The sequence below is a fragment of the Amaranthus tricolor genome, chromosome 9 (assembly GCF_026212465.1).
Source record: "Amaranthus tricolor cultivar Red isolate AtriRed21 chromosome 9, ASM2621246v1, whole genome shotgun sequence".
NCBI lineage: Eukaryota > Viridiplantae > Streptophyta > Magnoliopsida > Caryophyllales > Amaranthaceae > Amaranthus > Amaranthus tricolor.
This window is the reverse complement of record NC_080055.1, coordinates 18,680,419-18,697,938: the sequence shown is the minus strand read 5'-3', so window position 1 is coordinate 18,697,938 and position 17,520 is coordinate 18,680,419. Positions and strand designations below refer to the sequence as shown.

At 30.7% G+C, this 17,520-nt stretch overlaps 2 protein-coding genes across 2 annotated transcripts; both read left to right on the top strand.

Annotated features, from left to right (window-relative positions):
* The first annotated feature begins 10,524 nt into the window (after nucleotides 1-10,524).
* LOC130823339 (uncharacterized) lies at nucleotides 10,525-14,897 on the top strand. Its single transcript, XM_057687958.1, has 2 exons — nucleotides 10,525-10,591; nucleotides 14,425-14,897. The coding sequence occupies exons 1-2, from the start codon at nucleotides 10,525-10,527 to the stop codon at nucleotides 14,895-14,897; spliced, it is 540 nt and encodes a 179-aa protein (XP_057543941.1).
* An 84-nt stretch (nucleotides 14,898-14,981) lies between these two features.
* On the top strand, nucleotides 14,982-16,161 carry LOC130823338 (uncharacterized). Its single transcript, XM_057687957.1, has 2 exons — nucleotides 14,982-15,534; nucleotides 15,704-16,161. Exons 1-2 carry the CDS (start codon nucleotides 14,982-14,984, stop codon nucleotides 16,159-16,161), a joined length of 1,011 nt encoding a protein of 336 aa, XP_057543940.1.
* The last annotated feature ends 1,359 nt before the right edge of the window (nucleotides 16,162-17,520 follow it).

Genomic DNA, 17,520 nt, shown 5'->3' with positions numbered 1-17,520 from the left:
TGAAAATTTGATTCGGATTTATAACAGTTCGATTAACAATCGGTTCGGGTTAAAAACAGTTCGATTAATAATCGATTCAGGTTTGTATCAGTTCGGGTTAAAAACAGTTCGATCTTAATCGGTTTTAGTCAGGTTGCATTCGGTTACGTGCATAATTCGGGTCGCATTTGACTCGGGTCGATCACTGTTCAGTTCGGGTAACATCGGTTAACGTTTATATGTCGGTTATAAAATTCGGTTGCAGTTCGAGTTCGATTTTGCCATTTTCGGTTATCAAACGGTTCGAGTGCAGTATCGGTTCGGATAATTCCGGTTCGGTAAACCTAAAAAATTAACATTTTTTCGGGTCGGATAATTTTCGATTCCGGGTCGGATTTTCGAGTCGGGTTTGTTTTGAACAGCTCTAGTAACAACCCTAACAAAATTTTTTTTCAATATTCAATGATGATGTCATTGTTATTATGACTAATATTTATGTATTTGACTTTATTACTTTCTAACTATGACCATAATATTATCCATATCGATCGATTTTATACTTTTTTTACCACATCATTTAATGTATTAGAAAATCATACATTTTTTTCAATTATTTATAAAATCTTATCAATTTTATTTATTAAATGATTATTATTTAGTTAGTGTATTGGATATTTAATTATTATTTAAAATCATTTCTGACTCTATTATTCGCCTAGTAAGTCTCTAAAAAAATACTATTACAATTAAGATAATAAAAATATAAAAACACACACTAAAAAAGGATGAATATAAAATTATGAAAGATAAAAAGTAATATATAATGACATTATAGTAATTCATTAGTTAAATTATATACTAGCAAATTATAACTATATAAAAACTAGTTAAATTATGAAAATTTTGAAAATCATTTAGACTAAAATAGACTTGAATTATAATGAATATTATATTCAACAAATGGAGTTGAAATATCTCTATAATTATCCCTTTTGAAAAAATCAAGTATTTTTGACTCTATAATTATGATAGCAAAATCATAAATACACACACTAAAAAGGATGAATGTAAAATTTTGAAAGGCAAAAATTAATGACATTATGATATAAATTTATTAGTTTATTAAAAAAATAATTGTTTACATTAAGATATTTGATTTCTTAAGCTTAGGTTACAAATGTATTACTCCAATCATTAAGCTGTGGTAACTTAATTTGTTATATCTTTGCACTGTTTAAACTATATACCATATATTATTAAAGGGGGGCAAAGGTAAAAATATATAGGATTGCATTTTTGACAAGTAGCTTCACCCCTGACAATATGCAAAACATAATTCCTGCATTCTAAAATATTTGTAACGTTTGCTTTTTCACACAGTTTATTGAATGACTTCAATCATCACTATCTCAAATTATGTATAACAAAAATTATAAAACTTGATATTAATAATCTTTGCATTGAGACGAATCATACAATATTAAAATTAATTATATTTTTAATTGAGATTAAAAATAATCAATAATTAAGGGTGGTAAATAAATAGTACAATATCTATAATATTGCAAGTAGTTTAGAACAGAGAAAATAAATTACAGTGATGAAGGAAATATATGATAATAAACTATGGTATAAAGACATCAAAGACATCTCAACCAACATGCATTAGCCAATTCATGATTTTCAAAAAGTAATTCATTAAAATAAGATTTTCAAAAAGTAATTCATTAAAATAAGTTTTAGATGAGATCTTACATGCGTGTTTGGAAAAATTTTACAATGCCTGTAAAAACAATGCTAAATATCTTCTCGATTTACGTGTCTGGAAAATCAACGTATGAATATACATTTTGACTAAAATTTTAAATAGGCGCAGCATAAGGATAATTACGACATTCGTTTTTCAAAATAACTTTCAAGTCACAATGTAAATAACGTTAAATATCTTCTCAGTGCGCGTGTTGGAAAATTTAATGTATGTGTACTCATGTCGACCGAATTTTCAAACTAGACACCTAATAAGGCTATCGCGACGCATGTAAATTATATCAGGGCAAATCTATAGTTATATATCTTTTTGATTTGTGTGTTTAAAAAATCAAGATATGAGTAATCAATCAATTCTATGGGATATTTAAACGAGGTGCCCAGCATAGTTAATAGCAAGGTCTTTTATTGAATAACTTTATTGGCACTAACAATAAATTAAAAGTTTTATTAGGCTAATCAAAAAACAAATCCGAATTAAAAAACACTCATTTAAAATATCATAATAAAAAAAAAGAAATTTCCACAAATAATATTATCTTTGTTTAATTTCCTTACAATAATACAAATTTTTGATTAATCATTGTTAACACCAACTTAGGGGGTTTTTCCTAGAATGATACCAACTTTAGTTTATTAACTAATTTATCAAGTTTTTTTGTCATATAATCTCCTATAGTTGATTTAACATGTTAGGGATATTTTAGGAAAATACCCCTTAAGTTGGTATTATTCATGGTAAATAAAAGTTGTCATTATTGTGGGGAAATAAGCAACAAGTTGTATTATTGTTGGTAATTTTTGATAATAAAAAATAAATGAAAACTAATTTTAAAATAAAATATAATAAATTAAATTAAATTAATGAATAAAATTTTTAAATAAATTAAATTAAAATAATTAAAAAATTAAATTAAATTGAATAATTCGAATCAAATATCTGATTCATAAATTGGAAATTGAATTTGAATTCAAAGTTGGTTTTTATGAAATCAAATAGCTTGTTTTTGTTTTTGTTTTTTATATAGATTTAAAATAAAAAAACTCCAAAGAGCAAAAACTCACGCTTATAGTTATTTAATTCATTATAGGAAGATCAGACTAATGAAAGCTTAAAATATTTAAACGTACATGACATTAGAATATGGTAATTAATATTGCTTAAAAAATCCATAAAAATTAAAATTACATATTTGATATCCGATTTGTGGTAAATCGGAATACCAACTACAGATATCCGGTTTATCTGCATCGAAAACAGATCATGATTTTCAATATTCACTATTTGATTGATCTTGATCTTATCAATCCGGTATCCGGTTTTGAATAACCTAATGCAAGCAATAAAAATTTACTAGCAAATAATTATTTTATTATTTACTCCTATTAATTTACGAATAGCTAGGGAATGAACTAATGATACATAGAGGGGTATTATTATTTTATTGCTTAAAATAAATCAAGGAATAGGCAATTATTGCAGATTAGGTATTGCGTTGCTATAAGCAAAATAGTTTTATGCTTAATTGAAGTGTATAAATAACCACCATATTGATCGATCAGTGTATCATAACTCATAAGCAATAAATTAAGTAATACTTAACAAAATTAAAATTTCAAAACAAGCTTAATTTCTAAGGTTTTCATGAAGAACTTCACCTTAATCATGTGTGCTTTAATCTTGCTTATTGGGGCAGGTATTATTATTATTATTATTATTATTATTATTATTATTATTATTATTATTATTATTATTATTATTATTATTATTATTATTATTATTATCATTATTATTATTATTATTATTATTATTATTATTATTATTATTATTTCTTCTGTTCAGATGTGCTATAGTAGGTAATTCACAAAAAAAAATAAATTGAAAATTAATGTATATTTAGAAAAAAATTTTAATAATTTACATAAAAATTCTGAAAAATTAAAAAAATCAGAATTTTTTAAATCATTTTTGAACATTTTTTTTCAATTTATCTTTTTCTTTTTCTAAAAAAACTTTGCTATAACAAAGTCATCCAGTTACTGGATTTACTCTAGGAAAATACCATCCAAAGTTGAAATTATTCATGGTTAATCAATGGGTGGGATTATTGTAGGAAAATCATAAAAAGGTTGGATTACTCTAGGCAATTATTCCTAATATATTTGATAAACTAATAGTTGAAGTGCTAGGATATATTATGAACTCTAACAAGCCCTCTCACACGAGAGCCCTTTGTGCTAGAAATGTGGATGCAACATACATGCTCTTCTCATGCGTGGTGCGAAATATTTCAATTGAATTTGAAGGGTGGTTCAAATTCGAACACGTGACCTTTTGTCACGTTGGCTTCTGATACCATATCAAAAAACCAACTCAACTAAAATAAAAACTAGAACTAATAGTTGAGGCTCCAGAATATGTTGTATACTCTAAAAAATATCAATTACCAATATTATTATCTTGGAAAAAAAAATTCTATATTCTAAAATTCGTACTAATAAATTGTGCAATATTTAACTCATAGATGGGGCACATCTCAACATTAAACCGCCTTAACTTTAAAGCTGTTTTGTTGCGAATTTTTATATACATAATAATCGTTTTTGTTACTATGTGAAAAATAAAAAGAAAGGCTAGTATCGGCGTTTTGACAAACTTCGTTGCTATTATGTAGAATTTTCTTAAAAGTTAATAACTAATTTTCTTGTTTATTCTAACATATATTTCAAAACTATTGTAGATCCAATAATAGGTAGTATGCAAGACATAGAGACAACAAAATGGATAGCAGAAACAGACATGATAAGAAAGATGCATTTAGCAAGAATGGCGATGCCAATGGGTATCGAACAAGTGGTGAAAGCCAAAGAAAACAGCCTAAAATGCAGTTCAAAAGGGAGTTCGTGTTATCCATGTGCAACACATGATTGTTGCTCTGGTGTTTGTCTTCCTTCTTTATTATGTTACGCTCCTGGCTCGTGCGCCTAAGATAATCAGCCTATTGCTACGATTCATATATCGTTGCTATGTTTTATGTGTGCTTGGAGCTAAAGAATAAATAATGATATACATGTAATTTGTGTAAGTTTTTTGTGTGGGATGTGACAATCACATACAAAGCTAAGTTGATGCATGTATATCAATTATGGGTTTGTTAAGTGTGCATGGTTTATGTATCATGTACTTTTACTTATGGTATAACTTATTAATATGTTTTTCTAATTGTGTTGACGCTTAAATGTTGTTGAAGTTTTTTTATTTATGAATACTACTACAAAAATATGGACCAATATTGACTACGCACCTTCCATAGACTACTCATGATTTCCGACCAACTACCAACTACCAAACCTGCAACATAACATACTTTTAATGGACTATATTTAGCAACATTTAATTTAAATGTCATAACTTTAAATTTCAAATGGTATATATAGTGGAATTAGTGACATTTATTATTATTATTATTATTATTATTATTATTATTATTACTTCTTCGTTCAGATGTGCTATAGTAGGTAATTCACAAAAAAAAATAAATTGAAAATTAATGTATATTTAGAGAAAAATTTTAAAAATTTACAAAAAAAATTCTAAAAATTTTAAAAAATTAGAATTTTTTTAATCATTTTTGAACAATTTTTTCAATTTGTTTTTGTCTTTTTCTAAAAAAACTTGCTATAACTAAGTCATCAAGTTACTGGATTTACTCTAAGAAAATACCATTCAAAGTTGGAATTTTTCATGGTTAATCAATGGGTGGGATTATTGTAGTAAAATCATAAAAAGCTTGGATTATTTTAGGCAATTATTCCTAATATATTTGATAAACTGATAGTTGAAGCGCTAGAATATATTATGAACTCTAACAAGCCCTCTCACACGAGAGTCCTTTGTGCTAGAAATGTGGACGCAACGTACATGCTCTTCTTATACGTGGTGCGAAATATTTCAATTGAATTTGAAGGTTGGTTCAAATTCAAACACGTGACCTTTTGTCACGTTGGCTTCTGATACCATGTCAAGAAACCAACTCAACAAAAATAAAAACTAGAACTAATAGTTGAGGCTCCAGAATATGTTGTATACTTTAAAAAATATCAATTACCAATATTATTATCTTGGAAAAAAAATTCTATATTCTCAAATTCGTATTAATTAATTGTGCAATATTTAACTCATAGATGGGGCACATCTCAACATTAAACCGCCTTAACTTTAAAGCTGTTTTGTTGCAAATTTTTATATACATAATAATCGTTTTTGTTACTATGTGAAAAATAAAAAGAAAGGCTAGTATCGGCGTTTTGACAAACTTCGTTGCTATTATGTAGAATTTTCTTAAAAGTTAATAACTAATTTTCTTGTTTATTCTAACATATATTTCAAAACTGTTTTGTTGCAAATTTTTATAAACATAATAATCCTTTTTGTTACCATATAAAAATAAAAAGAAAGGCTAGTATCAGCGTTTTGACAAACTTCTTTGCTCTTATGTAGAATTTTCTTAAAAGTTAATAACTAATTTTCTAGTTTATATATATACATATACATATATATATATATATATATATATATATATATATATATATATATATATATATATATATATATATATATATATATGTATATATATATGTATATATGTATATATATATATATATATATATATATATATATATATATATATGTATATATATATATATATATGTATATATCTATATATATATATATATATATATATATATATATATATATATATATATATATATATATATGTATATATATATATATATATATGTATATATATATATATATGTATATATATATATATACATATATATATGTATATGTATATATATATATATATATATATATATATATATATATATATATATATATATATATATATATATATATATATATATATATATATATATATATATATGTATATATATATATGTATATGTATATATATATATATATATATATATATATATATATATATATATATATATATGTATATATATATATATATATATATATATATATATGTATATATATATATATATATATATATATATATATATATATATATATATATATATATATATATATATACATGTATATATATATATATATATATATATATATATATATATATATATATATATATATATATATATATATATACATGTATATATATATATATATATATATATATATACATGTATATATATATATATATATATATATATATATATATATATATATATATATATATATATATATATATATATATATATATATATATATATATATATATATATATATATATATATATATATATATATATATATATATATATATATATATATATATATACATATATATATATACATATATATACATATATATATATATATATATATATATATATAGATATATATATATATATATATATATATATATATATATATATATATATATATATATATATATATATATATATATATATATATACATATATATATATATACATACATATATATATATATATATATATACATATATATATACATACATATATATATATATATATATGTGTGTGTGTGTGTGTGTGTGTGTGTATATACATATATATACGCGCGCGCACACACACACACACACACACACACACACACATATATATATATTGATTTATCTATTAATTTTGTTTTGAATTAATTAATCACACTAATGAGGATGACAAAATATCATTCTTGGATGTATGGAAGCATTGAATCGTTAGAATTTATTGATGGCGTATTAGAGTTTTGTAGTATTGCGGTTGAACATCAAGTTAGGACCGGGGGAGTTGGTTTGAATGTAAGGGTGTTCATCCGGAGTTGTGGGCACATGTTAAGGTGAGTAAGAAAAGAAATAGAGTTGATGAAGTTGGTGGCAGTAACAAGGGAAAGGGCGGTAAGAACAAGATGAGTAATGACAAAGTTTATTTGCCTCTAGCTTGCTACACATTGTCCAAAGCAGAGAAGCAGGCATTTTGCGAGTCTTTGTATGGCATTAAGGTTCCGTCTGGGTACTCATCCAACATGAAGAGATTTGTGACCCTAAATGGTGAGTTGAAGTTGGGAAGCATTAATTCTCACGATTTCCATGTAATGATGCAAGTGTTCTTACCAATTGCAATCCGTGAAATATTGCCAAAACATGTGAGATATGCTATTACTGAGCTATGTTCGTTCTTCAACGGAATTTGTAGTAAAGTTCTTGATCCCTTTAAACTTGATGCTTTTCAAGTCGACGTGATTGTAACTTTATGAAAGTTTGAGATGTATTTTCCACCTTCTTTCTTTGACATAATGGTTCATCTTATTGTCCATCTCGTTCGTGAGATCAAGCTTTTGGGGCTAGTTTTTTTAAGGTGGTGTTATCCTTTTGAAAGACACATGGGTGTTTTACAAAACAAGGTGAGGAATCCAACACAGCCCGAGGGGAGTATGATTCAAGGCACTGTGAACGATGAGATTAATAACTTTATAGCCGAGTATTTGGCCATGGAAAAGCCTATTGGACTTCCCACCTCTCGACATGAAGGAAGACTTGAAGGAAAAGGAACAATTGGCTCTAAAACGATCACACCTCCTCGAGACAGTCTTCTACAAGCACACTCATATGTGTTGCATCATATTCCTGAAGCCCATCCTTTTTTGAATTAGCATTTAGATATATTGCGCGCAAAATATCCTTGTAAAGGGGATAGGAGATTGATGTAGTTGCATAACAAGACGTTTATTGATTGGTTTCATAATCGAGTAATAAGTGAAGAACTCAAGGGTGTATCTGAAATATTTAAGTGGTTAGCTTTTGGTCCTCGTGATGATGTCAACAAATATGAGGGTTGCGATGTCAATGGCTTCACATTTTGGACTGAGGGTCAAGATAAGAAGTCATCTTATCTATAGAATGGTGGGGTTTCTATTTTGGCGTCATCTACATTTTACGCGAGTGCCAAGGATCAATCGCCGTTTGATGCTAAATTGGTATACTATGGGCGAGTACATGAATTATGGGAGCTTGACTACTCTACTTTCACTATTGGTCTTTTCAAATGTAAGTGGGTAGATAATAATCGACAATGCATAAAACATGACGACCCTTGTGGATTCACTGTTGTAGACTTAGTTCGTTTGCGTGGTACTGAGGAGCCATCCATACTAGCCACACAAGCCAAGCAAGTATTCTACATTGTAGACTCATTTGATAAAAAATGGTCTATTGTTGTATCGGGAAAAAGAAGTATCCTTGGTATAGGTGATGTTGAGGATGAGGAGAATAAGAAACTTTTAAAGACTCCCCGCCCAGTATCAATCCAAAATAAGTGGATCCAGATGATGTAGATGTTTGTTATATGCGTGTAGATCACACAGAATGAATACATTTGAACTAAGTGATTCACAAGGTATGAATTTTAAGGGTTTTTAAGATGTTTTGGCACTTTCGCACATAAAGTAGCTCAAACTTGGTTTGTTTTGCATGAAACTTTGCACACAACACTATTTGGTATATATTATTTTGTTGAAGTGGTTAGAGTTGTAAATCATAGTCATATTCTTAATATTACTTGGTATGTTGCAATTTTAAGGGTTTTTAAGATTTTTTGCCACTTTCGCGCATAAAGTAGCTCAATCTTGGTTTGTTTTGCATGAAACTTTGCACACAACACTATTTGGTATATATTATTGTGTTGAACTGGTTAGAATTGAAAATCATAGTCATATGCTTGAAATTACGTTCTAAGTTGCGATTTTAAGGTTTTTTAAGCTTTTTTGGCACTTTCGCGCATAAAGTAGCTCAATCTTGGTTTGTTTTGCATGAAACTTTGCACGCAACACTATTTGGAATATATTATTGTGTTGAAGTGGTTAGAATTGAAAATAATAGTCATATACTTGAAATTACGTGCAAAGTTGCGATTTTAACGTTCTTTTAAGCTTTTTTGGCACTTTCGCGCATAAAGTAGCTCAAACTTGGTTTGTTTTGCATGAAACTTTGCACTCAACACTATTTGGTATATATAATTGTGTGGAAGTGGTTAGAATTGAATTTACGTTCCTATGTTCTAATATATTTCTATTCATACTCATTCAGGTACTCATCTACAATGCATCTTTTCAGAGACGAAATTGTCCCCGAGATTGAGACCTCGGATAATGAGCATCATAGTTATGACACTGAAGAGGACCGAATTGTTAGATACGAGCGTATGGCTAAAGACGCTCCACCACTTAACAATGATTATGACACTGAAGACGCCCCACCAACGGATGCTCCCACTACCACTAAGAAAAGAAAAGGGTGAGGTCCTACGAAAAACCTCAAAGTCACAGAACCCATGCATTTGTAACCAATGCATTGCCTCAACACTGTGAAAAATGGCGTAGGCAATATGGAAAACAAGTGGGCCTATGTATCCGCAAGATTTCGATATTGTACGCATGGAACGAGGTTCCAGAGGGTTTGAAGAACTCTCTATAAGATGATACTGTGGTAAGCAACTTTACTATTTTTATTCATTTAGTTTCATTTTAAAATTAATTTAATTGACACTAATAAATATAGTTTTTCTTTTGTAAAATCTTTTTCACATCGAGAACGATGAGGAGAAGAAGAATGTGTTTCTTTCAACTGTTGCTGAAAGATTCAGAGATTTCAAAATCAAGTTAGTAACTGGCTGGATCACCAAGAAGCGTGCCCGTAAGACCAAAAAGGTCAAAATGGGAAACAAAGGTGGAAACGAAGGTGGAGAGAAAGCACCTTCAAAAATGCCCTATGAAATATGGGGTCACATATCGAAGAATGAATGAGAGGCTTTTGTTGCCAAAAGAACAACTCTCATTGAAGTTGTAAGTATTCCATATTATATTATAGCTTTTGATTTGAATTTACTTCTTTTGATTCAATCATTAAAATAATATATGACATTTGATTTCTATTGATTAATCAGGAAAAGCGTGGTAAAGCTTCTGAATCAGCAAGCAAAAGGAAGTTTTACCATCGCTTGGGCCCTAAAACGTACGATGAAGCCCGAAAAGAGTGGGTGGATGCGGGTTTATACCCCAATCAAAGTCCAGCCTCGCCCTCATCTACGACTACCTCCGCATCCGTTAATACTTCTGCTGGAGATCGGGTGCGAGATTGGTATTGCGGACTTCATTCTCGAGATGCAAGTGTTAAATTTACTATTACTGATCCAGGAACGAAGAAGGTTGCTGATGCTGTGGTGAGTTTTGAAATTATTAAGTATATTCTTGATTTGTTTTGTATTTTTTGGCTTTGATTTACTTATACTAATTGTTATATATGTCACTTTTTATTTGAACAGATGGGCTGGAAGGAAAAAGAAGCTACGGGGGAGTTCACCCCAAGAGGCAATGTTGATGCATTGCATATGGTCTTAGGGAAAGACCATAGAGGGCGGGTAGTCGGAAAAGGAGGCGTCCGCGTGGGGTTAAAGAAGGCATTCGGCAAAGAGTGTGTTGCTACTCAATCCCGAACAATGCCACCTGATGAAGTAGCAACCCTCAGAGCTGAAATTACAAAGGACGTTCCCGTCAAAGTGGCACTCGTGTTGCAGAAGATGGGAGCACGCACTGTGGACTTGGAAAACCTAATTGTCGAGGATCACCAAAGTCAACATGGGGATCCTAACGCTTCGGTCGAGCCAACACCCGAGCCCATAACCCTCGTAGCACCCCAGCCCATTACTACCCCCGAAGGGCAAAATGCTGCACCGGAGACCAGGAACTCCGTTGCTCAAAATCCGAAGCTAACTTCCTAGTCAGTGGTAAAGGTACATAGTTTTTAAATATATAAGAACTTATTAATTTAAATTGCGACGTGTTTTAATATTTTATTATGATGCTCATTATACTAAACGACACAATTTTCAGGAGGCGACTCCTTATTCTCTTTTGCTGCCTCAATTAGGTGTTGCTAGTGATGACGACTTAACTGAGGTTGCATATGGTGTGGCACAGCCAACCAAAGAGGGCCAAATAGTGCATTCGATGCCTGTTACAAGTGGCCACATCAGTGTCACCGTGGAAACTATTCTAAAGGGGTTTGAAGATTTCTCACTCTGGGTTCCAATGCTAGAATGGAGCCTTGAGAAACTATCAGACGCCCAAGGTAGTTTCGTCACATGGCCATATGCTTGGGTCCAATTCACTACCATGGTAATAATCATTTGTATCTTATTTATTTTTATTTTTTTAATTCATGCTTACACTAATTTAATTTTATAAATTGAAATAGCAAAAGAGTCCAAAGGGCTCTAAGAGAGAGATCTGTTCCTCATCAAAGGTGCCGACTGGGTCAAAGTCGATGGAAATCACTCCAATTTTGACTGATGCGGAGCTAAAAGATCTCTCTCAAGATTGCAAATGGCTGCATGTGCATCTCGTCTGCGTGAGGAGGACCCAATCGTTCTAACCCTGCAGAAGGAACAATTCTGCTTTGAGAGCCCATTTATAATTATTGGTCCTAGTGACATTGGGAAATTTTTGAGTGGAGAAATGTTGATTGTAGCTCTTATCCATGTCTACATGACGTGATGTTCATTATCTTACAATTTAGGCATTATTGTTTAATTGTATTAACAACCGAATTACTAACAGAATTTTCTTATTCGTGAGTTTAGTGTGGCTTACGAGGAGCTAAATTCTTGCGAACCTCCACTAAAAATTGAATGGTTTTGTCCTGAGTCAATTTCGGGGTACTAAAAGCGTAAATGATCCAGATGACGTCAAAGCATTCATTGAGACTGCTTTGAATAATTCCCTTGCATTTAAACACACGTTCATTCTGACTCCATATGTGGAAGATTAAGTTTTATTTTTTCAAGTGAACTTATCTTTTGATTTTTAAGTTCACATAATCTCTAATTTGTTGATTTTAAATTTGCGTTTGTAGTTTGTATTGGATACTTTTGGTCATATGACCTTTGACGAATACTGTGCACGTCTTCGACTCATTACAAAAAGCTTAAAGCCCGCCTCGCAACACAAAATTCAAAGCCTTATTGAATGCGTACGTAATTTTATAAATTTTACCAAATTTCATTTTATTAAGTATTATATATATATAGATATATATATATATATATATATATATATATATATATATATATATATATATATATATATATATATATATATATATATATATATATATATATATATATATATATATATATATATATATATATATATATATATATATATATATATATATATATATAGTATTACATTAAAATTATTACATACATTGATATATAAATAGTTATAATTTTCCCATGCATTTCAACACAATGAAGAAAGTGCGTGGAAAAATGGGATCTACAGAGCCACGTTTCCGAAATGGACAGCAGTAATGGTACTCAACACTATTCGATTTTATGGGTTTTTAAGTTTTTTCTGGACTTTCGAGCATAAAGTAGCTCAAACTCGGTTTGTTTTGCACGAAACATGGCACACAACACTATTTGGTATATATTATTGTGTCGAAGTGGTTAGAATTGAAAATAATAGACATATGCTAGAAATTACGTGTTAAGTTGTGATTTTATGGGTTTTAAAGCTTTTTTTGGCACTTTCGCGCATAAAGTAGCTCAAACTTGGTTTGTTTTGCATGAAACTTGGCACACAACACTATTTGGTATATATTATTGTGTTGAAGTGGTTAGAAATGAAAATCATAGTCATATGCTAGAAATTACGTGCTAAGTTGTGATTTTATAGGTTTTTAAGCTTTTTTTCCACTAACATCTATTTTCTCTTAGTGCTTTCGACAAGCTGATAATACCATTGATTGCGGCTACTACACTCTCAAATACATGGACGATATTTTATAATCCGTGAAGGAGGTTGGAGTCGAAAACATTGACGCCGTAAGTATTTATTACGTTCTTAAATTATAATATTATATATTTACTATTGGTAAAATCTAATGTTTATGTATCATTTAATTTAATATTATATTATAAGTTTTATACGAAATTTCAAGAGAAACACGCCCTTTGAGAGATGGAGAAATACGCCAATTGAAAGACAAGATTGCCGCGTATCTTGCTAATTTTTGTTCTTGGTCAATAATGTAATTAGTTTAAATTTAGGACTTTAATTTGTATATGTACATATGATTATATATACGATTGAGAGTTTACAAAGAGATTATTGGTGATAATTGGTGATTATCGTTGGATTATTGCATTAATCATTGTTTACATTGTACAATATTGGATTATTTATTAGCATTAAACGAAAAAAGCAAAAAATGTAAAATAATATATATGTTGCGGGCCTCCATAAAACTGCAGTATATAGTCTTGCACTATATGCTGCGGTTTTAGGGAGGCCCGCAGCATATGGTTGACTTTTCTGCTGCGGTTTTAAACCGTAACATTTATAATAGGCCATCTGCTGCTATCACTAATGCTTGGGGCCAAAATCGCAGCATATTATGGCCAAAAAACCGCAGCAAATGTGGTTTTTTTCACTAGTGTTGGTTAATTGATTATTATGTCAACTTAATATTATATTGTGCATATTGTGTATTCTTTATATTAAATGATTATATTGTAGATAATTTACTAGTGGTAAATTGATTTTTGATAGATACAGAATTTTCATTCATGGAAAAGTATTTCAAAAGAAAATCATCTTTGCAAGAACCATCATCTTCACATCAACAAGAAGTAGGAGAAATCGATAATACAAATATTCCCCTAAAAGTTGATGGTTCAACTAGCCCACAATCTTCTAAGCGAAGTAGAGTTGATCTCAACACACTTAAAAGAGACCTAGCAGAGAGAAAAAAGCTTTCAAATTATCATCCAAGCGATCGAAATGAAATTCGAAGAGCTTATCTTATGAAAGGTCCTTATCAACCGAAGCTTCAAACAATCCCTCAAACAAAAATAGGAGATAAAATGCGTAGGTTTATGTGTAGCTGGTATGATTTATACCTGAATTGGTTGGAATATAGTGAGATTAAAGATGCAATATATTGTTTGCCTTGCTATCTGTTTAAAAATAAAGTAGGGGGCCAAGGTGGTGGTGAAGCATTTATTTCTGAGGGATCTAACTAGTGGGATAAAAAAAGTCGACTAAAAACTCATGTTGGAAAAGTTGGTAGTGTACATAATTCTTGTGTGAAAGCAAGTAACCTTTTAATGAAACCAAATAAATCTAGAGACATTGATAGGGATTATAAAATACGTCTGATTGCATCACTTGATTATATAAGATATCTTCTACACCAGGGGTTATCATTTCGTGATCATGATGAAAGTCGAGATTCTTCAAATAGAGGAAGTTTTCGTGAACTTTTACAATTTTTGGCTGATCACAATGAAGATATATCCAAAGTTATTTTGAGCAATGCTTCTGGAAATCAACAAATGGTATCCCCTATGGTGCAAAAAGATCTTGTCAATGCCGCTGCCAAAGAAACGACAAATGCTATAATTGAAGAACTTAATAATGATGTCTTTGGTATTTTGGTTGACGAGTCTCGTGATATATCTAAGAAAGAACAAATGGCAATAGTTTTACGTTTTATTGATAAAGAAGGAAAGATTAAAGAACAATTTATTGGTATTACTCATGTAAAGGATACTTGTTCTTCCACTCTTAAAGAGGGTATTGATCTTGTTGTTTCTGAGCACGGGTCGAGTATCTCAAGAATTAGGGGTCAAGAGTATGATGGAGCAAGTAATATGCAAGGTGAGTTTAATGGCCTTAAAACTTTGATCATAAGAGAAAATAGTTCGGCTTACTTTGTTCATTGTTTTGCTCATCAACTGCAACTTACCCTAGTTGTTGTCGCTAAAAATCACACGGAAATTGATTGTATTTTTTAATTGGGTGGCTATGCTTGTTAATGTTGTTGGAGGATCTAGCAAGCGTCAAGATGTTTTAAAAGAAAAACAGGCTGAAAAACTTTTAGAAAGACTGAAAAAAGGTGCGACTAACAGTGGTAAGGGTTTAAACCAAGAACGTACTCTTCAGAGGGCTAGTGACACAAGATGGGGTTCTCATTATCATTCTCTTGTAAATTTGAACATTATGTTTGATGCAATGATTGAGGTGCTTGATTTCTTTGCAAAAGATGGTAGAGAAAGAGAACAAAGAGGGGAAGCATCATTTTTGTCAAGAACTTTGCAAACTTTTGTTTTTATTTTTTCCTTGAAATTGATGTTAAATATTCTAGGGATAACAAATGTCTTGTCAAAAGCATTGCAAAGGAGGGATCAAGATATTGAAAATGCCGTTAAACTTTCTGAAATACCTCAACTTGTATTGAATCAAATGAAATCATATACTATAAGATATCTCCATTACATGGGGTGAGGCTCTCCTTATATAGAGCACTTAACTACCTTAACGGCTATATTCTAATTACAAGCCTAATTAAAGAACACGTGCTAATTACAAGGCGCTTAAACAACCGAAACAAAAGACAAAATACTTAGGCAAATTCTGAGCTAGAATATCTGTCAGACAGCCCTCCTTTCACTCAACGTCTAAGACTCCACGTGGTCTATCAGTGAGGTGCTGGACCCTTGATGGCTTGGTCCATGCGCAAAGGTGACATCCCAAGCTTGCTCAGGGTCTAGATGGACCGGGCCTACACTCAGGAGACTCTGCAAGGTCTGCTGGTCGTCAGAAAGTCCTACAGTCTGGGTTCTGTTGTCTGTTCCCATTTCCAAGTGTGTAGTCTGGGTTCTGCAGTCTGTTCCCAGTTCCAAGTGCATGATGTTGTTCCCTAATATTGTATTGGCTTCCTCGCATCCCATACATGATCTTGAGGTTATGTTCCATTTTTGGAGAGCATCCTTGACCCAGTTCTGCCCTTCATGTATAATTGGCGAAGGTGACAAGTTAGGAACACTGTCTTGTACTTGTGATCTATTTTCAAGGTTTTGATCACTTGATGCATTTGCATCAATTCCTCCCTCTTGGGAAAGAATTGTCCTCAATTCTGATGCTGTTTAGTATGGTCTAAGGTCTCTAACGTTAAGTATGACAAGGACTCAATATTGCTCTAGCAGATTTGTTTTGAAAGCATTATCCCCAATCTGATGCTCTTGTGTAGCTGAGGAATGCTTGTTAACCCCATGTTGATGTGTAGCAGTAGCTCTCTCAATGATCCTTTGCATTTGCTTGTGGATGTTCATCTTTTTTCAGCATGTTGTTTAGCATTCCCATGTTTTCTACAATGCAAAGAAAGAATAATTAGTGATACAGGCATTGTAGTACTTATTCCACATACACATTATATCCCTGTATATACAGTTTTGAAGTTTGGATCAGCTTGATGTTTCCCCTCAATCATCTTGAATCCCAAAACCTTGGCATGTGGTATAGCTAGTAAGCGTGCTTTCCTACTTAATGTAACTGTCACCATGTTAGATTTCCCATTTTTATCCTGAGCAACAAGGTTGAAATTTTGCATGAACTCAACCCTCTTAGCATGCTTGGCATTAAGTTTATTTTGTTCCCAAATATTGTAAAAGTATTTATGGTCTGAATTGTTAGCAAACTGTTCTAACAAATTAACATTTCCAACATCTAAGTTGTTTCTCTTTTGTCTAACCTTCTTGTTGAACAACAGAAAGGCTTGCACTTCCCTTCTGTCTTCCTTAACTCTTACCTTCTTGTTTGTAGACTCAATTAGGAACGGGAACAGCAACAAGAGGGGGGGTGAAT

Bases quoted from the DNA above. Each gene is read 5' to 3' on its own strand.
- LOC130823339 (XM_057687958.1), top strand. From the start codon at position 10,525: ATGGGAAACAAAGGTGGAAACGAAGGTGGAGAGAAAGCACCTTCAAAA. The intron at 10,592-14,424 runs GTCACATATCGA...GATTTTTGATAG, and splicing joins AATGCCCTATGAAATATGGG to ATACAGAATTTTCATTCATG.
- LOC130823338 (XM_057687957.1), top strand. From the start codon at position 14,982: ATGAAACCAAATAAATCTAGAGACATTGATAGGGATTATAAAATACGT. The intron at 15,535-15,703 runs GTGAGTTTAATG...ATGTTGTTGGAG, and splicing joins TGGAGCAAGTAATATGCAAG to GATCTAGCAAGCGTCAAGAT.